The 25188-nt window shown below is 44.2% G+C and overlaps 1 protein-coding gene across 2 annotated transcripts in view; it reads right to left on the minus strand.

The window, feature by feature from the left end:
- Positions 1 to 1143: 1143 nt before the first annotated feature.
- Positions 1144 to 25188, minus strand: part of qars1 (glutaminyl-tRNA synthetase 1) — a 96261-nt gene continuing 72216 nt past the window's right edge. For both annotated transcript variants that reach the window (XM_041192016.1, XM_041192017.1), the window contains 6 exons: positions 23134 to 23238; positions 22669 to 22761; positions 22139 to 22266; positions 12667 to 12733; positions 3481 to 3606; positions 1144 to 2617 (listed from right to left, as the gene is read on the minus strand). In XM_041192016.1, the coding sequence (XP_041047950.1) occupies positions 2567 to 2617; positions 3481 to 3606; positions 12667 to 12733; positions 22139 to 22266; positions 22669 to 22761; positions 23134 to 23238 (570 nt within the window). In that variant the 3' untranslated portion in view covers positions 1144 to 2566. The remainder of the gene's footprint in view (positions 2618 to 3480; positions 3607 to 12666; positions 12734 to 22138; positions 22267 to 22668; positions 22762 to 23133; positions 23239 to 25188) is intronic.

Here is a 25188-nt window from a genome sequence, read left to right on the forward strand (position 1 = left end):
TGGGTTAAGGCATGGGCAACAGAGTTTTGGATAACCTCAAGTTTATGGAGGACTTAATATGGGATACCTGCCAGCAATGCATTATAATGGTAAGTAAGACTAGAGATGATAAAGGCATGAATGAAGGTTTCAGCAGCAGTGGAGTGGAGATAGGGTTCTCTTTGACCTTGGAGATAGCAGGCTAGGTGATTCTGGAATAATCAGCAGTTTTAGGCATGGGGACTGATGCATGATTGTTTCATCAATACAAAAACAAAATACTGCAGTCACCGGAAATCTGTAATAAAAATGAAAAAAGCCAGACAAATTCAGATCACGCAACATCTGTGCAGAGAGATCCAGAATTGATTTTGTTTAGGTGGATGAATCAGCATACGTTCAGTTCGATGCATCTCTCTGGCCATGATAGAGTGATCTCAACAGTGTTCACATGTCCAGCTTTTGTGTTGGGCTCAGTTCCATTTTGGCATCGCCTTGCAGAGACACAAATATTTCTGTCTTGCTCTGGTTTATAATGTTCAATTTCACTTTGATTGATTGCTTCTGCCCAGTGTGATATACCAAGGTGAGACTGCATTGCAGAGGAAATGTCCTCAAAACACAGCAGACAGACCAACGATGAAAAAGGAATCTGACAGGCTAGAGTATTTTTAAATTCATTCTCAGGTAATGAGCATTATAGGCCACCCCTAGTTTCTAAGGTGATGGTCTTCTTAGCCTGCTGCAGTCTGTGTGGTGAAGATGCTGCCATGAGAGTACTCGGGAGGGAATGTCAGAAAAGTGTCCCAGCGATGAAGCAACAGCAATATATACCCATCAGGAGAGCTGGAGGAAAATCCACAGCAAGTCAAACAGCATCCTGACATAAAACTGTCAAACGTTTGACAATGCTGCGGCCTCTTGGAGTCAGTCCTAGGCAGGCTCTGCACCAGTTGATCCACTTGTGCAATCCCAGCTTTCACTGCTCTGCTTTGATCGTCATTTTTGGCAACACAACACCACGAGTCTGGCAGCTTCCTACAGCAGAACCATCATAACTGATGCTGTGGCATGAGCAATACAGCACAGAATGAGCAACATAGCAATGGAACAGAATTGCACACAGCTCCAGTTAAGCATCTTACTAGAGCAAGGCCATAACAATCGGGAAAAAAAATACTTTTTATTACAGCAAATCTGTTACAAAGCCCAACATTAATCCTCTTGTCGCTCTGCTAACTTGTGGTTGAACAGTTGCAGTGATGGTGAAGGGGTGGGAGAGAGAAAGAGGGGGAGAAGGGGTGAGGGGAAATGGAGGGGGGGGAGAAAGGGTGAGGGGAGATGGAGGGGGGAAAGAGGGGGAGAATGGGTGGGGAAGAGAGAGAGATGGGAAAGGTGACCAACGACTCAGGTTTTATGGGAACACTGATTTTAGTTTCACTGCTTTCTCAAAACTAAGTTTTATTTAAGGCGTGGTCTGTGGTTGCTTTGGGGGATGTCACCCATGTTGGTGAAATGTGACAAGGCCAGTGTTTACATGAATTTATTGCATCTTCAACATCAAGGTAAATCTGCACTCCGAAATGTGACAAATCCACCTATTTGTGGATGTGAAATCCTGGATTGCAAGCCTGAAATGGATGAGACATCTTTCCAGCATTGCATTTCACTGTGGTTCAAATAATGAACTTTAATGATTAGCTTATTTGCATTCTTTTTGCAAGAGGATCAGATATTTTGTTTAAAGATAAGTGGAGCACTGCTAGGCCACAGTCCTCCTCCAGCTCACACTTCACTGGTAGAGAAATGTAAGTGTGAATCAGCGCCTTGTCTGCAAATACCTGAGGTGTCCAAACAACGTGTAACTGCAGAAACAGCATCAGCCGATCTCTGTAGCTGCCACTCCAGTCACTGACCTGATTGAATGTTGCCCCCTCCAACAGTCTGCATAGTTTCAATAGGACAGAGATAACAACAGGAAGATTCATAGGTCACTGCACTTCCACTGCAACCTGCAAACATATGGACTGATTTCAGTTAGAGCTGAACAGGTAATAGGTTCACAAGATCACAGATCAGCTCAACCAAAGATCAGTAAATACTCGAAACACTTGGCCCAGAACAACCAGTTGTGTCTCTCTCACACAGAGTTGACTGATCCACTGTGTATTCCAGCAATGTCCCTTTTTACTTCTCCACATTTCTGAGACTTTTAAAAACTTAGGAGTAAAACCAATTTAAGTTGGTCCATTTTTCCAGTTTGGTGCCTTTCTGTGGGTTTAAATTTGATTCACAGCTGCAGTTAAACTTGCTGGGTTTATCAATATCAGAGAGGATAAAGATGGGGGTGGGGAGATTACCAAGTTTTATAAAGTACAGATATTATTGAAAGCAGAAAAGCTGTCACTGCTTCAACTTAACCAACGGGCTTTGATTTTTGGATTTTCTGGGCAAGGAACTCTGAACAAGTTTCTCCCTTACTCCTTTCAGCAAGAAGCTCAGGAAAATGCTGCGTCTTTTGGTAAATTAAAAGATTTAAGCATCTGGGTGGAGTCTTGAACGTGGAGTCATGTGGACCTGTAGCATTTCAGATCTTCCCAGGATCTTCTTTCAGCATCACAGTCCTGTTAAACACCAACTGCAGAGGAAGAAACATTCACAAAGTCAGCAAGGCAGAAACGGGTACAGTTCAGCAGAAGCTGGATGATCAATAATGCAACCACCGCCTTCAACATTCACACCCTCCACCAGCAGCGCAGTGACAGCAGCGTGTACACTGCAGCAACTCACCAAGGCTCCTTTGACAGCACGTTTTAAACCCGCGACTTTAACCACCATGAAGGACAAGGGTAGCAAACCCACGGGACCACCAGTACCTGCAAGTTCCCCTTCAAGTCACACATCAGCTTGGCTTGGAAATATATCAGCCGTTCCTTCACTGTCACTGGGTCAAAATCCTGGAACTCCCTAACACCACATGGACTGCAGTGGTTCAAGAAGACAGCTCACCACCATCTTCTCAAGGGCAACCAGGAACAGGCAACAGAGGCTCGCCTTGCCAACAAATCTCACATACCAAGAATGAATTTAAGAAGGTCACAGTGAATTTGCCGCACCTCAGAAGACTGACTCCCTGTCGCTAGGAGCTGTTCTCACAAAATCCCTCATGGGAGGCTTAGACTATGCTCATGGGGAGTATATGCAGAAGGTCATTTTAAACTGACTGAATATAAAACTGGTGCTCAGATTCCGACATGAATCACTGTATTAACAAAAGGAAAGTCAGGGAGTTTCTCCTACGGGCATCTGAGCTGCACACCGGATTCACACGAGGATAGGTTGCAGGTGGCAAAGGGAGGTGGGTGTCATGTGAAGGTAACTGTATGAGACCCCAATACTGTCATTTTCACCAGACACCATAACAGCACACACTGTGATACAGTTCAAGTTCTCTAGGTGAGCAGCATATCTGATTTTCATACAAGCTAACACTGTACCAACCTTCTGGTCAGTGCTGTCCAGATCCACTGAGAAATAGCCAACACGCTCAAACTGAAACTTGTCAAATGGTTTGGCATTTTTTACAGATACATCTAGCATTGCATCTCCGATCACCTTCAGGGAGTTCTAGAGACAGAGAGATAAATGACAATGAGCTATTTTGTAACGAGCGTTAATCAGGAAGACTTGTTTGAGAGAAGTAGCTTTGAAGCATTTTCAAAATATTCAGGAACAGTATATGTCATGAGCTTTAATCTATAAAGACAAGATAGCTTTGTGTTTCTATAGCACTTCCCCATAACCTCAGCATATCCCAAAGCACTTTACAGCTAATTAAATACCTTTGAAGTTTATATTCTGATGTAGGCAATGGGGAGGCGATGGTAAAGTAGTATTGTCGCTAGACTAGTAATCCAGAGACCCAGGGGACCTGGCAGACGATGGAATTTGAATTCAACAAAATTCTGGAATTAAAAGTCTAATGATGACTGTGAAACCATTGTTGATTGTTTAAAAACCCATCCTAATGATCCTCTCAGAGAAAAAAATTCTCATCTCCATCTCAAACAGTAGGCCTCTTATTCTTCAACTGTGTCCCCTTGTCCTAGTCACCTCCACAAGGGGAAACATCCTCCCGGTATCCACCCTATCAAACCCCCTCAGGGTCTTACATATTTCAATAAGGTCACCTCTCATTCTTCCAAACTCCAAGGGGTATAGGCCCAACCTGTTCAACCTTTCTTCATAAGATATATCCTTCATCCTAGGAATGAATCCAGTGAACCTTCTCTGAGCTGCTTCTAACGCAATTATATCTTTTTTCAAATCTGGAGAACAAATCTGTACACAATATTCCAGATGTTGTCTCACCAAGGCCCTGTACAGCTGCAGTAAAACTTCTTACTTTTATATTCCATTCCCCCTGCAATAAATGACAACATTCCACTAGCCTTCCTAATCACTTGCTGTATCTACATACAAACTTTGTGCAACTCTTGTACCAGGACACCCAGATCCCTCTAACTACCCAGTTCTGCAATCTCACTCCATTTAAATAATACACTACTTTTCTGTTCTTCCTGCCAAATAGGACAAGTTCGCATTTTCCCACATTGTACTCCATTTGCTAATTTTTTGCCCACTCACTTAGCTTGTCTATATCCCTTTGCAGACTCTCTACCTCCTCTTGATAACTTACTTTTCTGCCTATCTTGGTGTCATGGACAGATTTAGCTGCCATACATTGGGTCCCTTCATCCAAATCATTGATGTAGATTGTGAAAACATTGAAACCACAACACTGATCCCTGTGGCACTCCAATTGTCACAACTTCCCCCCCCGAAAAAGACCCATTTATCTCTACTTTTTGCTTCCCGTTAGCTAACCAATCCTTTATCCATCCCAATATGTTACCCCTACACCATGTAATCAAACCGTATGTAATCAAATGCCTTCTGGAAATCCAAGAACACCACATCTACAAGTTCCCCTTTATCCACCTTGCTTGTTAGTTCTTCAAAAACTAATAAATTAGTTAAATACAATTTCTCTTTCACAGACCCATGTTGACTCTGGCTGATCAATTTATGACTTTCTAACTGCCCTGCTATAATCTCCTTAATGATGGATTCTAGAAATTTCCCAAAGGTAGCTGTTAGGCTAACTGGCCTATAGTTTCCTGCTTTCTGTCTCTCCGCTTTCTTGAATAAATGTTACATTAGCTATTTTCTGATCCATAGCAACCCTTCCAGAATCGAAGGAATTTTGGAAGATTATAACCAATGTATCTGCTATCTCTGCAGCTACTTCTTATAAGACCCTAGGATACAGACCATCTGGTCCTGGGGACTTGTCAGCCTTTAGGTCTAACAGTTTTCCCAGCACCTTTTCCTGAGCGATGGTGATTGTTTTAAGTTTCACCATCATGTTCACCTCTTGATTTTCGAGTATCTTTGGGAAGTTGTTTTTTTTAAATTTTCCACGGTGAAATCAGACAGACACAAAATACCTGTTCAACACCCTCTGTCATTCCCTTGTTTTCCACTATCAATTCCCCAGACTCTCTCTCTAGGGTTCCAATTCTAGCTTTAGTTACTCTTTTCCTACTTAAATACTTGTAGATACTCTTACTATCTGTTTTTATATTACTAGCTAGCTTCCTCTCATACTCTTCTTTCTCCCTTTTTATTATTTTTTTAAGTCATTCTTTAAATTAGGTAAATCTACAGACCTACCATTAATCTTTGCAGATTTGCAGTGTTGCTTTCAACTTGCTACTATCCTTAACTTCCTTATTCAGCCATGGATGATGCATCACAGAACCTCTCAGTGCAGAAGAGGCCCTTTGGCCCATCGAGTCCGCACCGACACGTGAGAAACACCTGACCTACCTACCTAATCCCATTTACCAGCACTTGGCCCATAGCCTTGAATGTTATGAGGTGCCAAGTGCTCATCCAGGTGCTTTTTAAAGGATGTGAGGCAACCCGCCTCCACCACCCTCCCAGGCAGCGCATTCCAGACCGTCACCACCCCCTGGGTAAAAAAGATTTTCCTCACATCCCTCCTAAACCTCCTGCCCCTCACCTGGAACTTGTGTCCCTTCGTGACTGACCCTTCAACTAAGGGGAACAGCTGCTCCCTATCCACCCTGTCCATGCCCCTCATAATCTTGTACACTTCGATAAGGTCGCCCCTCAGTCTTCTCTGCTCCAATGAAAACAACCCAAGTCTATCCAACCTCTCTTCATAACTTAAATGTTTCATCCCAGGCAACATCCTGGTGAATCTCCTCTGCACCCCTTCCAGTGCAATCACATCCTTCCTATAATGTGGCAACCAGAACTGCACACAGTACTCCAGCTGTGGCCTCACCAAGGTTCTATACAACTCCAACATGACCTCCCTACTTTTGTAATCTATGCCTCTATTGATAAAGGCAAGTGTCCCATATGCCTTTTTCACCACCCCACTAACATGCCCCTCTGCGTTCAGAGATCTATGGACACACATGCCAAGGTTCCTTTGTTCCTCAGAACTTCCTACTGCCATGCTGTTCATTTAATAGTTCCTTGTCAAATTACTCCTTCCAAAGTGTATCACCTCACACTTTTCAGGATTAGATTCCATCTGCCACTTATCTGCCCATTTGACCATCCCGTCTATTATTTTCCTGTCGCTCAAGACACTCAACCTCACTGTTAACCACTCGGCCAATCTTTGTGTCATCCTCAAATTTACTAATCCTACCTCCCATATAGTCATCTATGTCATTTATATAAATGACAAATAATAGGGGACCCAGCACAGATCCCTGTGGTACGCCACTGGACACTGGCTTCCAGTCACTAAAGCATCCTTCTGTCATCACTTTGTCTCCTACAACTAAGCCAATTTTGATTCCATCTTATCAAATTACCCTGTATCCCATGTACATATGCCTTCTTTATAAGTCTCCCATGTGGGACCTTGTCAAAGGCTTTGCTGAAATCCATATAAACTACATCAACTGCACTCCCCTCATCTACACACCTGGTCACCCCCCCAAAACATTCAATCACATTTGTTAGGCATGTCCTCCCTCTGACAAAGCCATGCTGACTATCCCTGATCAAACCTTGCCTTTCCAAGTGGAGATAGATTCTCTCCTTCAGAATTTTCTCCAATAGTTTCCCTGCCACTGACGTAAGACTCCCAGGTCTGTAGTTCCCATACTTATCTCTGCAACCCTTCTTAAATAGCGGAACCACATTAGCTGTTCTCCAGTCCTCTGGCAACTCTCCCGTGGCCAGAGAGGAATTAAAAATTTGGGTCAGAGCCCCTGTGATCTCCTCCCTTGCCTCCCTCAACAACCTGGGACACAAATCATCTGGACCTGGAGATTTGTCCACTTTTAAGCCTGCCAAGCCTCCAATACCTTATCACTCCCTATATCAATTTGCTCAAGAACCTCGCAGTCTCTCTCCCCGAGTTCCATACCTTCATCCTCATTCTCTTGGGTGAAGACGGACGTGAAGTATTCATTCAACACTCTACTGGTGTCCTCTGGCTCCACCCTTGGTCCCTTGTGGGCCCTACCCTTTCCCTGGTTATCCTCTTCCCATTGGTATACTTACAGAATATCTTGGGATTTTCCCTTTTACCAGCCAGAGCTTTCTCATATCCCCTCTTTGCTCTCCTAATTGCTTTAAGCTCCACCCTGCACTTTCTGTACTCCACTAATGCCTCTGCTGATTTGCTCTCCTTGTACCTGCTTAGAGCTCTCTTTTCCTTCTCATCATATCCTGAATATCTCTGATCCTCCATGGTTCTCTGGGCTTATTACTCCTTCCTATCACCTTAGAGGGAACATGTTGAGCCTTTACCCTCCCCATTTCCTTTTTGAACGCCCCCCACTGCTCTTCTGTAGATTTCCCCACAAGTAGCTGTTCCCAGTCTACCTTGGCCAGATCCTGCCTTATTTTACTAAAATCCACTCTCCCCCAGTCCAAAACATTTTTTTGCAACTTGTCTATTTCTTTGTCTGTAACAAGCTTAAACTGTACCATGTTGTGGTCGCTATCACTAAAATGCTCCCCCACCACCACCTCAGCCACCTGTTCGGCTTCATTCCCCAGAATTAGGTCCAGCAATGCACCGTCCCTTGTTGGACCCTTTACATATTGACCTAAAAAGTTCTCTTGTGCACATTTCAAGAAATCTACTCCATCCAAGCCCTTAACACTATGTCTATCCCAATTAATGTTGGGAAAGTTGAAATCACCTAATACAATTACCCTATTGTTATTGTTTTTACACACCTCTGCAAATTATACACATACTTGTTCCTCAATTTCCCACTACCTTGGGGTCAATAATAAGCATCTAACAATGTGGCTGCCCCTTTTTTATTCCTAAGCTCTACCCACAAAGCTTCATTCAATGCCCCCTCCAAGATATCATCTCTCCTTACTGCAGTAACTGACTCCTTAACTAATAATGCAATGCCTCCTCCTCTTTTACCCCCTCCCGTCTTCCTGTCTTGCCTGAAGATTCTATATCCCGGAATGTTGAGCTGCCAATCCTGCCCCTCTCTGAACCACGTCTCTGTGATGGCTACTATATCACAATTCCACGTATCAATCCTCACCCTTAACTCATCCGTTTTACCTGTAATACTCCTGGCATTAAAGTAGAGGCCATCCAGCCTTGACTTACTCCCTTGAAACTTAATGCAGATGTACTCCCTCTGATTTGATTGTTTTACTATATTATGTGTCCCTATTCTGCTAACATTATATCCCTTCCTCCTGCCGAATTAGTTTAAACTCCTCCCAACAGCATTAGCAAACCTGTCCGCAAGGATGTTAGTCCCGCTCTGGTTCAGATGTAGACCGTCCCGTTTGTACAGGTCCCACCTTCCCCAGAAACGGTCCCAGTGATCCATCAACTCTTAAGCCACGTATTCATCTGCGCTATTCTCCTACTTCTGAGCTCGCTAGCATGTGGCGCTGGGAGTAATCCAGAGATTACAACCTGAGAGGTCCGGCTTTTTAGCCTACTATCTAACTCCCTGAATTCTTGATGCAAGACCTCATTCCTCTTTCTACTTATGTCATTGGTACCAACATGTACCATGACCTCTGCCTTATCACCCTCCCCCTTCAGGATGCCCTGCAGCCGTTCAGTGACATCCCGGACCCTTGCACCAGGGAGGCAACACACCATTTTGGAGTCTCACGGACGGCCACAGTAGTGCCTATCTGTTCCCCTGACTATAGAATCCTCTATTACTATTGCTCTTCCTCCCCTCCTGTACAGACAGACTGCTTGTGGTGCCAGAAGCTTGGCTCTGTCTGCACTCCCTGCAGGAACCAGCACCCTGATCAGCTTCCAAAATGGAATACCGATTTGCGAGCGGGACCCCAGGGGACTCCTGAGCTACCTGCCTGTTTCTCTTGAACTGCCTGGTGGTCACCCATTCCCTTCCTTCTTCAAGTCCCTTCAGCTGCGGTGTGACCACCTCTCTAACTGTGCTCTCCACAATGCTCTCAGACTTGCAGATGCTCCACAGTGTCCCCAGCTGCTGTTCCAGTTCTGAAACCAGAGCTTCCAGGAGCTGCAGCTGGATACACATCCTGCACACATGCTGGTCCCGGGCACTGGAAATGTCCCCGGCTTCCCACATAGAACATGAGGAACACACCACGGCTTTGAGTGCTCCTGCCATGACTTATTCCTTTAAATTAAACCTTTTAAATCAATTACTCTAGGGCCCTTCTTACCTGATCCTCATTACTGCAGAATATACAAACTATAAACCACAAAAAGACCTTAAACTATAAACAATAAAAATACTAAATACTTATTCGACTGTACCCACTACTTAACAGTCTTTCCTTCCCACAGGGATAAATCTTGCTGAAAGTTATTAAATATTTCCTTAAAAACTTGTCACTGCATCTCTACTGTCCTACCTTTTAATCTAGCTTCCCAGTTCACTTTAGCTAGTTCTGCTTTCATATCCTTAAAAATTACCGTTATTCAGGTTTAATATACTAATCTTAGACCCACACTTCTCCTCTTCAAACTGAACATGAAATTCTATCATGTTATGATCACTATTGCCTAGAGGTGCCTTTACTATGATCCTGAATCATTGTTTATCAAGTTGAGAATAGCCTGCTCCCTGGTTGGCTCTAATATACTGCTCTAAGAAACGGCCCAAATAATCCGTGAACTCATTTTCTAGGTTACCGTTGCCAATCTGATTTGTCCATTCTATATGTAGATTAAAGTCACCCATGATTATTGACGTACTTTTCTTACACACCCTATTTATTTCTTCCTGCATACCCTTTCCTACCATGCCGGGGGGTTCTAAACTACTCCCACAAGTGACCTTTTACCATTGTTATTTCTCCTCTCTACCCAAGCTGATCCTACATCTTGTTCTTTTGAGCCAAGATCACCTATTATTACTGTGCCAGTGACATCCTTAACAGAGCTACCCAACCACCTTTTCTTAGCTTCCTATCTCTTTGAAATGTCAAATACCCTTCAGTATTCAGGTCTCAGCCCTGGTGACTTTGTAACCATGTCTCTATAATGGCTATCAGATCATACATATTTATTTCTATCTGTGCTAACAATTTATCCAATCTGTTATGAATTCTGTGCGCATTCAGATACAGAACCCTTAACTGGCTTTTTATCATTTTAGCAATCTCTGTCCTTGTCTGCTGGTGCACTAAGTTTGTACTCTCTGTCCCTTCCCTGCCACGCTCTGATTATCAGTTCCCAAATCACTAGTCTGCTCTATCACCTCATTGCTCCCCTTTGATTTACTACATCTCCTCTCACTTGATCCCTTCCCCCCAGTATTTAGTTTAAAGCCCTCTCTACCACTCTAGTGTACAAATTGCCAGAACACTGGTCCCAGCACGGTTCAGGTGAAAATCATCCCAAACGTACAGCTCCTACTTTCCCCAGTATGGGTGCCAGTGCCCCGTAAATCGAAACCCATTTCTCCCATACCAAACTTTGAGCCATGTATTTATCCCTCTAATTTTATTTACCCTATGTCAATTTGCTCGTGGCTCAGGGAATAATCCAGAGATGATTACTTTTGCGGTTCTGCTTAATTTAGCCTCTCTTCAGGTGCTTATCCAATCCTTTTTGAAAGTCACAACTGAATCTACCTCCACCACACTCTCAGGCACTGCATTCCTGATCTTAACCACTTACTGCCTAGAAAAACTTTTTCCTCATCTCATTGGTTCTTTTGCCATTCACCTTATATCTTTGTCCTATGGTTCTTGTCCCTCTGCCAATGGGAACCGTTTCTCCCTATCTACTCTGTCTAGACCTCTCATGGTTTTGAGCACCTCTATCAAATCTCCTTTCAACCTTCTCTTCTCCAAGAACAACAGCTCCAGTTTCTCCAATCTATCCTCATAACTGAGGTACCTCAATCCTGGAACCATTCTCATGAATTTTTCTGCACCTGGATTCTGGAACTCCCTCCCTAACACACTGTGATTGTACCTACACCACCTGGACTGCAGCAGTTCAAGGCAGTGGCTCACCACCACCTTTTCAAGGGCAAATAGGCATGGGTAATAAATGTTGGCCTTGCCAGTGGCACTGACATCCCATAAACAAGTTGAAAAAACACTCTGAAGTCTTCAAATCCTTCTAAAGTGCAGTGCCCAGAATTAAACACAATACTCCAGCTGAAGTCAAACCAGTGGTTTTTAAAGGTTCATCAAAAATTCCTTGCTTTCATACTCTCTGCCCCTATTTATAAGGCCAGGATCCCATATGTCTTATTAACAATTGTCTCAACCTGTCCTGCCACCTTCAGTGATTTATGCACATATATCCCCAGGTCCCTCTGCTCCTGCACCCCCTTTAGAATTGTGTCCATTATTTGATATTGCCTCTCATTCTTCCTACCAAAATGTTTCACCTTACATTTCCCTACATTAAATTTCATCTGCCATGTGTCCACCCATTCCACCAATCTGTCTATGTCCTCTTGAAGCCTCACATTCAAAATACCTCCAAGTTCTGTGTCATCTGCAAATTTTAAAATTGTGCCCTGTACACAGAAAACTAGGTCATTAATATAGATCAAGAAAAGCAGTGGTCTCAGTACTGATCCCTGGGGAACCCACCATAAACCTTCCTCCAGTCCGAAAAATAACTTCCCCACTACTCTGTTTCCTGTCACTCAGCCAACTGTGTATCCATACTGCCACTATCCCTTTTATTCCATGGGCTTGAGCTATGTTGACAAGCCTGCTGTGCATCAAACACCTTTTGAAAGTCACATACATTATATCAGCTTCATTACCCTTATCAACTCCCTCTGTTATCTCATCACAAAACTCAAGCAAGTCTTCTTCCCGAGTTTCCCTGAAACATTCCAGCAGGGATGTTAATGTCTCTCGAACCCCCAAGCCTTTACAATACAGAATGATCCAGTTTCTCTTGAAGGTGGCAACTGACCTTCGAGTCCCTCCCTTTCCGGGCAGACACATCCACATCCTTTTGATGAGAGGTAAAGGCTTCTGAACCTGTAACTGATCCCAAGGCCCCAGTGCTGCTCACTCTCCAAGTTCAACAACTTCATCCAGTCTGAACCTTCCATTATTTAAACAGAACAATTGCCTTGGTCCACAATCCAGTTGTTAGATACTCACTGGGTTAATATCACTCAGGAAGCCTCCGGGTACCTCACTGGAGTCCTCAGGACATTTATGGAGGAAGCTGCAAAACACAAAATTAAAAGAGATCAAAATTCCAACTCCAGGCAATGGCCACCCCACCCCCAGAGCTGCTTGAAACACTCCCTGGCAAAACAGCCCCTTAATACTGCAAAACACATCACCCCTGCTCACTACTCTGGAGAATCAGACCCCACCCATAATAAAAACTCAATCTCCATGACCCATAGTAGTAATGCTTCTAGACTAGTAATCCAGAGACCCGAGTTCAAATCTCACCATGGCAGCTGGGGGAGTTTTAATTCATTTAATTAATATAACTGGAATAAAAAGCTACTCTTGGTAATGGAGATCATGACATTGCCGGATTGTTATAAAAAACCCTCTGGTTCACCAATGCCGTTTAGGGAAGGAAATCTAGCATCCACACAGCATTGTGGTTGACTCATAACTGTCTTCTGAAATGACCTAGCAGGCTACTCAGTTGTATCAAACAGCTATAAAAAGATTAAAGAAGAATAAAATTGGACGGACCACCCAGCAATGACTAGGCACAACATAAACACATCCTACACAGCCAACCCAGCAAAGTCCTTCTAACATCTGGGTGCCAAAATTGGGAGAGTTGTCCCACAGACTAGTCAAGCAACAACCTGACATAGTCAATACTCACAATCATCCAATGTCTCAGACACCTCTAGCACCATCCGAGTATGGCCTGTCCCACTGGCAGGACAGATGCAGCAGAGGTGGCAACACAGTGGTATACAATTGGGAGGGAGTTGCTGTGAGAGTCCTCAACATTGACTCTGGACCTCATGAAGTTACATGGCATCAGCTGGAACATGGGGAAGGAAACCTCCTGCTGAATACCACCTCCCATCCTCCCTCAAATGAATCAGTACTTCTCCATGTTGAACACCACTTGGAAGAAGCACTGAGGGTAGCAAAGACACAGAATATTCTTTGGGTGGGGGACTTCAATGTTTATCACCAAGAGTGGCTCAGTAGCACCGTTACTGACCGAGCAGGTTGATTCCTTAAGTGGCAAGAGAATCTACAAGAGACAGCAAAAACCTACCTGATCTTGCCCTCACCAATCTACCCTTTCTAGATGCATCAACTCATGGATAATATTGAAAGGAGTGACGCCTGCACAGTCCTTATGACGACCAAAATCCACCTTCATACTGAGGACGCTCTTCATTGTATGGTACAGCCCATCAGTCTACTCTCAAGCATTAAAGTGAGAAAAGGTGCAATTGACAGTGCTGTAAACTGTTCACTGATCAGCTTAGATTCTGCCAGGGTCACTCAGCTCCTGACCTCATCATAGTCTTAGTTCAAACATGGACAAAAGAGCTGAACTCAAAAAGTGAGGTGACAGTGACTGCCCGCGACATCAAAGCAGTATTTAACTGAGTGTGGCATCAAGGATCCCGAGCAAAATTGAAGTCAATGGGAATCGGGTGAAAACTCTCAACTGGTTGGAGTCATACCTAGCACAAAGGAAGATGGTTGTGGTTGTTGGAGGTCAGTCATCTCAGCTCCAGGACATCACTGCAGGAGTTCCTCAGGGTAGTGTCCTCTGCCCAACCATCTTCAGCTGCTTCATCAATGACCTTCCTTCCATCATAAGGTCAGAAGTGGGGATGTTCACTGATGATTACATAGAAACAAAGAAAAACTAGGAGTAGGCCATTCAGCCCTTCGAGCCTGCCCCACCATTCAATATCATGGCTGATCCTCTATCGCAACGCCCGCTTTCTCTCCATACTCCTTGATGCCCCTAATATCCAAACATTTATCAATTTCTTCTTGAATGCACTCTGTGACCTGGCCTCCACAGCCTCTGTGGGAGAGAATTCCACAGGTTGACCACCCTCAGTGATGAAATGTTTCCTCATCTCAGTCCTAAATAGCCTGCCCCATATCCTGAGACTGGGGCCAACCAGGGTAAAAATCTTCCCTGCATCCAGTCTGTCCAGCCCTGTTAGAATTTTATAGGTTTCAATCAGACCCCCTCTCATTCTTCTAAGTTCTAGTGAATATAGGCCTAGTCAAACCAATCTCTTCATAAGACAGTCCTGTCATCCCCAATATCAGCCTAGTGAACCTTTTGCTGCACCCGCTCTGTGGCAAGTATATCCTTTCTTAGGTAGGGAGACCAAAACTGCACACAATACTCCAGGTGTGGTCTCACCAAGGCCCTGTAAAACTGCAGTAAGACATCCCTCCTCCTGAACTCAAACCCTCTTGCAATGAAGGCCAACATCCCATTTGCCTTCCTAATTGTTTGCTGCACCTGCCTGTTTACCTTCATTGACTGGTGTACAAGGACAGCCAGGTCCCTTTGTACATCCACATTTCCCAATATATCACCATTTAAATAATACTCTGCCTTTCTGTTTTTCACACCGAAGTGTATAACTTCACATTTATCCATGTTATACTGCATCTGCCATGTGTTTGCCCACACTCACAACTTGTCTAAATCACCCTGAAGCCTCCTTGCATCCTCTTCATAACTCCGCCCAGTTTTGTATCGTCAGCAAACTTGGAAATATTGCATTTGGTTCCCTCATCTAAGTCATTTATATATATCGTGAATAGCTGGGGCCCAAGCACTGATCCCTGTGGTACACCACTAGTCACTGCCTGCCACCCGGTAAAAGGCCGATTTATTCCCACTCTCTGTCTCTGGTCTGTCAACCAATTCTCAATCCATTCCAGTATATTACTCCCAATCCCATTTGCTTTAATTACTCCCAATCCCATGTGCTTTAATTTTGCCCACTAGCCTCTTATGTGGGACCTTATCAAAAGCCTTCTTGAAATCCAAATATACCACATCCACTGGTTCTCCCTTATCTATTCCATTAGTTACATCTTCAAAAAACTTAAAAAAAAATTAGTTAAGCATGATTTCCCTTTCAGGCTTTCCAAGTGTTCTATTACCATATCTTTTATAATAGACTCTAGCATTTTCTCCACCACCGATGTTAGGCTAACTGGTCTGTAATTCTCTTGTTTTTTCTCTCCCCCCTTTTTTAAATAGTGGGGTTACATTTGCCACTCTCCAATCTGTAGGAACTGCTCCAGAGTCTATAGAATTTTGGAAATTGACCGCCAATGCATCCAATATTTCCAGAGCCACTTTCTTTAGTACTCTGGGGTGTAGGTTATCAGGCCTTGGGGATTTTTCAGCCTTTAACCCCATTAATTTCTCCAGCACCATTTTTTTCACGAATACTGATTTTCTTCAATTCCTCCCTCTCACTAGACCCTTGGTTCCTTAACATTTCTGGGAAATTATTTGTCCTCTTTTGCGAAGACAGAACCAAAATATGTGTTCAATTCTTCTGCCATTTCTTTGTGCCCCATTATAATTTCCCGTGTTTCTGACTGTAAGGGACCTACATTTGTCTACGTTAATCTTTTTCTCTTCACATATTTATAGGAGTTTTTACAGTCAGTTTTTATGTTCCTTGTAAGTTTACTCTCAAACTCCAATTTCCTCTTATTGATCAATCTTTTTGTCCACTTTTGCTGAATTCTAAGCTGCTCCCAATCATCAGGCTTACTGCTTTTTCTGGCAACTTTATATGCCCCTTCTTTGGATATAATACTATCCCTAATTTATTTTGTAACCCACGGTTGAGCCACCCTTCCTGTTTTATTTTTCTGCCAGACAGGAATGAATAATTGTTGTAATTCATGTGTACATTCCTTAAATATCAGCCATTGCCTATCCACTGTCAACCCTTTTAGTAAGGTTCCCCAATCCATCATTGCCAACTCACACCTCATCCCCTTGTAGTTCCCTTTATTTAGATTCAGGATCCTAGTTTCAGATTCAACTTCTTAACTCTCCATCCTAATGAACAATTCTATAATTTTATGGTCGCTCTTCCCCAAGAGATTCCACTCAACAAGATTGTTAAGTAATCCTTTCTCATTACACAGACTAGGATAGCCTGCTCTCTAGTTGATTTCTCAACATATTGGTCTTAAAAGAAAACCATCACCCATGATTACAGTTGTACTCTTATTGTATGCGTCTCTAATTTCCTACTTAATGCCTTCCCTTACATCTCCATTATTGTTTGGGGGCCTATAGATCACTCTCACCAACGTTTTCTGCCCCTTGGTTTTTCTTATCTCCACCCAAACAGATTTCACATCATGATTTTCCGACCCAATATCCTTCCTTACTATTGCATTGTTTTCCTCCTTTACTAACAATGCTACCCCACCTCCTTTCCCAATTTGTCCGTCCTTCATAAATATTGAATACCCCTGGATGTTCAGTTCCCATCCTTGGTCACCCTGCAGTCATGTCTCCATAATTGCAACTATATCGTAACAGTTAATATCTATTTTCGCAGTGCTCAGTACCATTTGTGACTTTGGCTATTGAAGCAGTTTGTACCTGCTTGCAGCAAGACTTGGATAACATCACTATTGCTGAATCCCTCACCATCAATATCATGAAGTCCTGACGTGAGCAAAAGCCCACCAGCTTTAAAGATCTCAACTTGAATACTATCAGGGCCATAGGCTTTGTTGTTGTTCATCCATTTATTTGCTTGTTGCAGCTCTCCCATCGATGGTGGTTCACCCATGAATTCTATCACAGGGTACTAGGAGATAACCTGGAGAGTATCAGCTGCCACTGTGGTTTCATGGTTGAGTTATTTGAAATGTTCTTTCTAGTGTTGATAAAAGGCATTGTCATCTCCATGAAGAGAGACACGATCCTGTGAGCAAAGGGGATTTTGTCCATCTGATCTTGGTCTATAGATTGGCCCTGGTGGCTTCAGAAAAGCTTTGCATGTCACGATGGTCAGCATATTGTTGGGCCTCTCAGGCTTTCTGTTCCCACCACTTGTCCTTTATCTTCCAGATTTGTTTTTGGCCATCAGCCTTGAGCTATTGAGATGTTGTCTTCTTGACTTGCCATCTTGGGTTGTTCTGCCAGGCGATAAAGGCTGTTTGTTTTTGTTCCAGGAGCTCATACATTTCTGCATCATTTTTGTAAAACCAGTTTGTGTTCAATGTTAATGCTTTTTTGTAAAAGGTAATTTTTGTTAAAAATTATTTTAGTTAAAAAGAACTGCTTGTTATAACCTTAGTAGGGTGAGCTAAGTTCCCGATGTATTGCTCTCTGATGGAGAATAGGGAATAAAGGAACCTTCTGTGTTTTCACACAGAAAGTTGGAGTTCAGAAACAGATAGCTGTGTATGTATTCTTAATTGTTAAGAAGTGACAAAACACTTCAAACGGCAACAAGGATGGGATCATCATTATTAGGAGCTTTTGATCCAACTACTTCAATCCCAGACCAGCAATTATTGCCAAGAGATTCAAGTTTCACTGAACAGAACAGTATGAGGGTGAGTCAGTTTCCCAGTTCCTGGCTGAGTTGAGAAAATTAGTGGAACATTGTGACTTGAAGATTATCTGGAAGAAGCATTGTGTGATTGCTTGGTTTGTGGACTAAGAAATCCTGGAACTCCCTTCCTAACAGCACTGTGGGTGCACCCACACCACGTGGACTGCAGTGGTTCAAGAAGGCAGCTCACCACCACCTTCTCAAGGGCAACTAGGGATGGGCAATAAATGCTGGTCCAGCCAGTGAAGCCCACTTCCCATGAATGAATTTTAAAAAAAATTCAGCATAGATTGTTAGTGGAGCAAGAGTAGACACTGAAGAAAGCGTTTGAGATTGCACAAAGCATAGAAATGGCAGAGAATCAAGCTGGAGATTTGAAAAGTGAATTCTAACAATGCTGAAATTAAAATAATAAAGTCAGGGTATACTCGCTTTCAAACACGTTACCGCTGTAGTGTAATAGGGCATAATGCAGACGCCTGTAAGTGGAAACCGCTGATTGTCGCTACTGTTTCTATTGCTTTAGACATGGGAGAGAATTTTCAAGAAATGCCCATTGGAGAAGACCCTCCCCCAGCTTAGCACCTATACTGGTCAGCCTGTGAATATACTTGGAAAAATGTCCATTCAAGCTAAATATGGAGATCAAATAGCAAGGTCGCTGCTTATCATTGCCCATCAGTTATGGGCAGGAGCTGGCTAAGAGAAATTTGGCTGGACTGGAATAATTTTAAATGCATTGCAATCCCATGTTGCAGTCCTTGTTAGACAAGAATACTGATGTCTTCAAAGAAGGTCTTGGAGTTATTAAAGATATTGAAGCCAAAGTTGCTGTGAAGGCCGAAGCTTCTCCAAGGTTCTTCAAACCACGTTTAGTTCCCTACTCAATGCAACAGAAAATTGAGCAGGAACTAGAACGACTTGAAAACTTCCAGATAATTGAGAAAGTTGATTATGTAGAGTGGGCAGCTCCAATAGTCTCAGTAGTGAAGAATAATGGGTCTCGCAGAATATGTGGTGACTATAAAATCACCATTCATCCTTTCCTGGAAGTACATCAGTACCTGCTACCAAAAATCGTGGACCTGTTTGCTGCTCTAAATTGAGGTGAATTATTCACAAAGCTTGACCTATCACAGGCATTTTTATAAATGCAGCTGAGTGAAGATTGTAGGAAGTGCACGCGCAGGGGTCTAAATCAATACAAATAACTACCATTTGGAATCATGTCATCACCAGCCTTATTCCAGCAGGCCATGGACAAAATACTGCAGGGTCTCCCTGGTGTAATCTGCTTTCAGGCAACATGCTCATCACTGGGAAAAACCTCCCAACTCATTTAGAGAACCTAGACAGGGTCTTGCATTGACTGGAAAAATATGGCATCCGCTGTAAGAAATCCAAATGCTTGTTCCTGAAGCCCTCAGGGGTGTACCTGGGACATGTGATCGATGAAACTGGCCTCTCAACCTCACCCAGAAAGGTGGAGGCAGTGGTGAATGCACCACAGCCCAAAAATGTTAAGGAGCTTTGTTCATTTTTGGGACTTGTTAATTACTATGGCAAGTTCATTTCCAGTTTGGCTACCAAGGCAGCACCACTGAATAATCAGGAGAAGAATGCAAAATGGGATTGGTCACAAGCCTGTCAGGAAAGTTTCAAGGAACTCAAACAAGAGCTCACTTCTGCTAAAGTCCTGCCACCTTCAATGAAAAGTTACCTGTCAGCCTGGTTTGTGATGCATCTGGATTTGGTGTTGGAGCTGTCACCTCCCACATGTGTCCTGATGACAGTGAAAGGCCCATTGCATACACCTTGTGCACATTGTCCAAGGCAGAACAAAATTATGCCCAAATTGAGAAGGAACCTCTTGGACTAATCAATGGAGTCAAGAAGTTTCACCAATATTTGTATGGGCATAAATTCACCTTATTGACAGACCACAAGCCTTTAACCTGGTTGCTTAGCCCGAAGTCACAAACCCCGACACTTACCTCTGCACGCCTACAAAGATGGGCACTGATCTTACCTGCTTACCAGGACAAAATTATATTTCGCTCTGCTGAGAATCATGCAAAAGCAGATACACTTTCCAGACTCCTGTTCCACCACAGCTTCACAACCCGAAGTGAAGTCAGACAGACATGTTACCTGTTAAATTGGATCAAATTCGACTTGAAATGCAGTGCTCTCCAAAGTTTACCTGTACACACAGAAGGGTTGGTGTGTACCTCAAGAAGTGACAACTGAGCTTAAGTCTTACTACATGCCTAGATTTGAGCTGACTCTGCAAGATGGTTGTTTGCTATGGGGAATCAGAGTTGTTATTCCTCCAAAATTCCAAATACTAGTGTTAGAAGAACTTCACAACATGGTTCTCCAGCTAGGGGAAAGCAGACAGCCTATTTTTAGGGCACCTTTTCCAGATGCCTCCTTACTTGGAGTGAGCAGAGGGTATTCTGAAGAGGATGCTCAGTCACAGCTGCTACCCAAAGACACCCCTGTCCCATTACAGGTGTCCAACAACATTCATGGATCTGTCGCTTGTGTGCAGATTCTTGACTGGAGACTGCGGTTCACAGCCCTGACCCCATCGCCAATTCTCCATCACCACAGGGCTTGGCAAATAGATCCTGGTAGAAACCCGCATGTGACTTTGTTTAAAATGGGCGCCCTGGGGCGACATCATTGTCCAATTGATCTTGAAGCGTTGGTGGTCAGGCTGGGACCACCTTGCCTCTGCAGCCTCTTCCACCTTTGCAGCCAATGAGATCTACAGTCTTCCTTCACATGCTGTTGAAGACTTTTTGGACTGCACTTTGTCTGGCACCTCCCCCAACCTTCCGCCATGGGTCACCCTACCAGGTGCAAGGAGCTCCCCATGGCATCACTCAAGGAATCATCAGAGTGCACAAGCCTCTCCACCACGTCAAGATGGCAATCCATGGAGGAATCGTTAGAGGGAAAGAAATCAACCAAAAAAGGAAACGGAATGCTCGTCTTTATCTCAGGGGGGCTGTATTTCAAAGGCCCAAGGAGTGATGCAGCTGTACGGAGCCTTGGTCACACATCATCTGGAGAGCTATGTTCTGGATTGGACACTGCTCCTTACAATGGATATATCGGCCCTGCAGTGGGGCACACAGCCAGATCCTCACTAGACAAGTCTTTATAGAGAGTCACAGAATCAGAAATATGCAGTGCAAAAGAAGCTCATTCAGCCCATCTGGTCTGGTCGGTCAAGTGCATATCCGAGTATTTTTTAAGAGTCATTATGGCACAGGAGGTGGCCATTTGGCCCATCGAGTCCATGCTGGTTCTACATAAAGCAATCCAGTTAGCCCCATTCCACCTCTCTCTCCCCATGGCCTTGCAAGTTTACTTCTCTCAAATGTCCATCCAATTTCCTTCTGAAATCGTTGATTATTTCTGCTTCCACCACCCTAGTGGACAGCGGGTTCCATGTCATTATCACTTATTGTGGAAAAAAATGCTTCCACACATTTCCCCCCCCGCCCCAAACCTCCATTGCTTGCCTGAAGCCCTAAACCTTTGTACCTAGTCCTTATAGCATCAGCTAATGGGAAGAGTTCTTCCTTGTCTACCTTATCTAAACCCATCATAATCTGGGGGTGGTGGGAGGGGGTATGCACGGTGAGAATCAGGAATTAACAAGGATGCAGCACCTTAAAACTAGAGCCAGGCCATTCCGAGGTGATGTCAGGATACAGTCTGGAACAACCTCCCCCAAAAATGCCTGGATGCTGTGAGTCAACTGGAATTTTTTGAACTGATATCCATTAACTTCAATAGGATAAGGGTATCAAGAGATATGGAGTAAAGATGGGTAGACAGAGCTGAGATGCAGATAAACCATGATAGATTGAATGGTGGAGCAAGGTTGAAGAGCTGAATGTCCTCCTTCTGTTCCTGAGTTTCTATATTTTATAGTAATTGCCAACACTGACTATGTACCAACTTAGTCCCCGTGGTCCATACATCTGACTTACAGGTTTTTGTGCACAACTTACATGCCCTTGGGTACAACTTACAGTCTCTCATAAAGCCGTAGTTCGCAGATTAGAGGATTCGACACCCAATGAATAAAAGCCTTTGGTTTCTCAGCCGTGTCGGATTTCCTACAAGTCACTTCCAACTCGACTACCTTCCCATTCTTATTCTGTAAAGTGAAAAATACAATCCAGTGAAACATTTTCTGTTGATTGGATCCACCAATTTGAGCCTGCCCAGAGGGGTTGTGACTGTTCCTGTTTAATGGCTTTCATTCTGCAAGTTAGGTCAACCCTTTTATGTAATTTATAACTAGCCATGCTCCAATCATCACACAGTGTGGTTCTCCCACATAGCAGACACTGCACATCCAAGGGAAGCCAGTGTGAGACTTGTGGTTAAGATGCAGCATAAATACTGCGGATTACTAAAGTCTATTAAGGACAATAAGGGCTGCAACATGGGAGCTAACAAAGAGGCAAGAATAGATTTCAAGATGAGTCTTAGTTCCTGGTTAGGAAATGGTGCTTTCAGATGCTCCTTGTTGCTTCCACTGGTGATGAATGATTACCTTGATAAGCTTTTGCACTGAGATGACAAAGCCAGCATGTCGAAGTCCAACGGATTGCTCAGGGGTCAGTCGTTTGTAGCCCTTCTCCATTACCTGCACATCAAGCAAACGTATGTCAGCATCAGAAGCATGCAGCAAAGAGAAGGGGTCAGAATAACAGTAACAGTGAGAGCTGGATTGGTAGCACCTGGGCTGCAGGTGAGCCAGGCCCTGAGAGTGCAGGGATCTCAGGTTGTTGCTTGTAAAGTGCGACTAGAAGGAATGTTTGTCATATGAAGGATTCACTGGGACACTCCCTGCTGCAGCACAGGAGAAAGAAAATGCAACCTCACCCAGGAGTCTCATCGCAATTGACCCATCTACAGCCCAAGCTCGCTGCCAGTCCCAGTCGTCAACCCGAACCTGAGGCAGGGTCAGGATACAGTAAAGGACCAAGAAACAAACACAACGAACACAGGGTCTTACCTCCCGGAAATCAGACTGTTCAATGTAGATGGTGGAAGTGATCGGTACTGTGTGGAATCCCTTACTTTCATTTGCTGGGAAGTTTGGAACAGAGACTTCAATTGGCTGAGGGGAACAGACAGCTTCGTGAGGATAAGTGGCACAATGTTCACATTCTCACTGCCCCGCACCCCACCCCACCACAGGCGCGCACACTGCATTATCCAGCACACGCTCACACTGCCCGCCCACACTCCCCACCACCCTTATACATGAATGCTCCACACTTCTGTCCCGCGCACACACACACACTATCCCCGCCGCCTGTATATCCCCACAGACACCTTACTCTGAATTTATCCTGAATTTCTGTTCTACAGTTTTTCACCAAGTCTACAGGTAAAATCGGAACCAAGGCCATGGAGCCACTCGAGGAGCAAACACACATCACTGGGAAATGTGAACCTTGCTGCAGGAACAGAATTCAAATTTCACCATTCCTTGTTAAAAACTCAACAAATGTTGGGAAAAATCTGAGGTTTGAATAAAATTACAGCTTTGTTTGCCTGAATTAATTCCTAATTTCAGATGAATCCTATTCATCACTGACCTGTGCTATTTAACCCTAACCTTAGACACGTTGGGGTACAGTTCCACACACACTGACTCTCACTGGGGTACAGTCCCACACACACTGACTCTCACTGGGGTACAGGTTCCACACACACTGACTCTCTTTAGGATACAGTCCCACACACACTGACTCTCACTGGGGTACAGTCCCACACACACTGACTCTCACTGGGATACAGTCCCACACACACTGACTCTCACTGGGGTACAGTTCCACACACACAGACTCTCACTGGGGTACAGTTCCACACACACTGACTCTCACTGGGGTACAGTTCCACACACACTGACTCTCACTGGGGTACAGTTCCACACACACTGACTCTCACTGGGGTACAGGTCCACACACACTGACTCTCACTGGGGTACAGGTCCACACACACTGACATTCTCTGGGATACAGTTCCACATTCAGTGACTTTCACTGGGGTACAGTTCCACACACACTGACTCTCACTGGGGTACAGTTCCAAACACACTGACATTCGCTGGGATACTGTTCCACATACACTGACTCCCACTAGGGTACAGCTCCACACACCCTGAACCTCACTAGGGTACAGTTCCACACACTCTCACTAGGGTACTGTCGTAGGGACTGTGATCAGGTGCAGGCATCTTGGCTGATTTTGAATTTGTTCACCCTTCTGCTGAGCCTGATGTTAGGGAGCAGAGTGTATCTGAGCTGTGGGACTCAGTAGTACACAGAATGGTGTAAGGATAGGATGAGATCCTAGTTTCCAGTCAGGTAGTTTGTGGCCAATGTCAACACACAATTGGCATCATCCTGTCTGGCAACACCCTCCAAAAACAAGGGATAAATAGAGGACTAAAACCAGAAAACGCTGTAAAAACTCAGCAGGTTGAACAGCATTTGTGGAGTGATTCACCTTCAGAGCATACAGACTCGAAACGTTAACTCCATCTTTCTCTCCATAGTTGCTGTTAGACCTGCTGAGCTTTTACAGCATTTTCGGGTTTTGTTTCAGATTTCCAGCATCCACAGTATTTTGCTTTTATCTTAGTGGATAAATAAAAGGACCCGTTATGTGACTTACTCAAGTTCCCTCCTCAGGGTCAAGGGAGGGAGGGGGGGAGGTATGAGGGTGTTTTTTTTCTATTCATTCACGGGATGTGGGCTTCGCTGGCTAGGCCAGCACTTATTGCCCATCCCTAGTTGCCCTTGATGGTGGTGGTGAGCTGCCTTCTTGAGCGGCTGCAGTCCATGTGGTGTAGGACTGTCAGGAGAGTGAGCGGTGAGTTGGAGCGTGTGACAGAGTCGAGAGATTGGGGAAGAGCTGGAGGACACGAGGGATCTGGGAGAGTAGGGAGCAAGTTGGAGGGTGTGAGTGCTGTCGGGAGAGTGGGGGTGAGTTGGAGGGTGCAAGGATATTGGCAGGGTGGGCAGCAAGTTGGAGGGTGTGAGGGAGTTAGGGGGTGAGT

The sequence above is a fragment of the Carcharodon carcharias genome, chromosome 7, assembly GCF_017639515.1.
Source record: "Carcharodon carcharias isolate sCarCar2 chromosome 7, sCarCar2.pri, whole genome shotgun sequence".
NCBI classification, from domain to species: Eukaryota; Metazoa; Chordata; class Chondrichthyes; order Lamniformes; family Lamnidae; genus Carcharodon; species Carcharodon carcharias.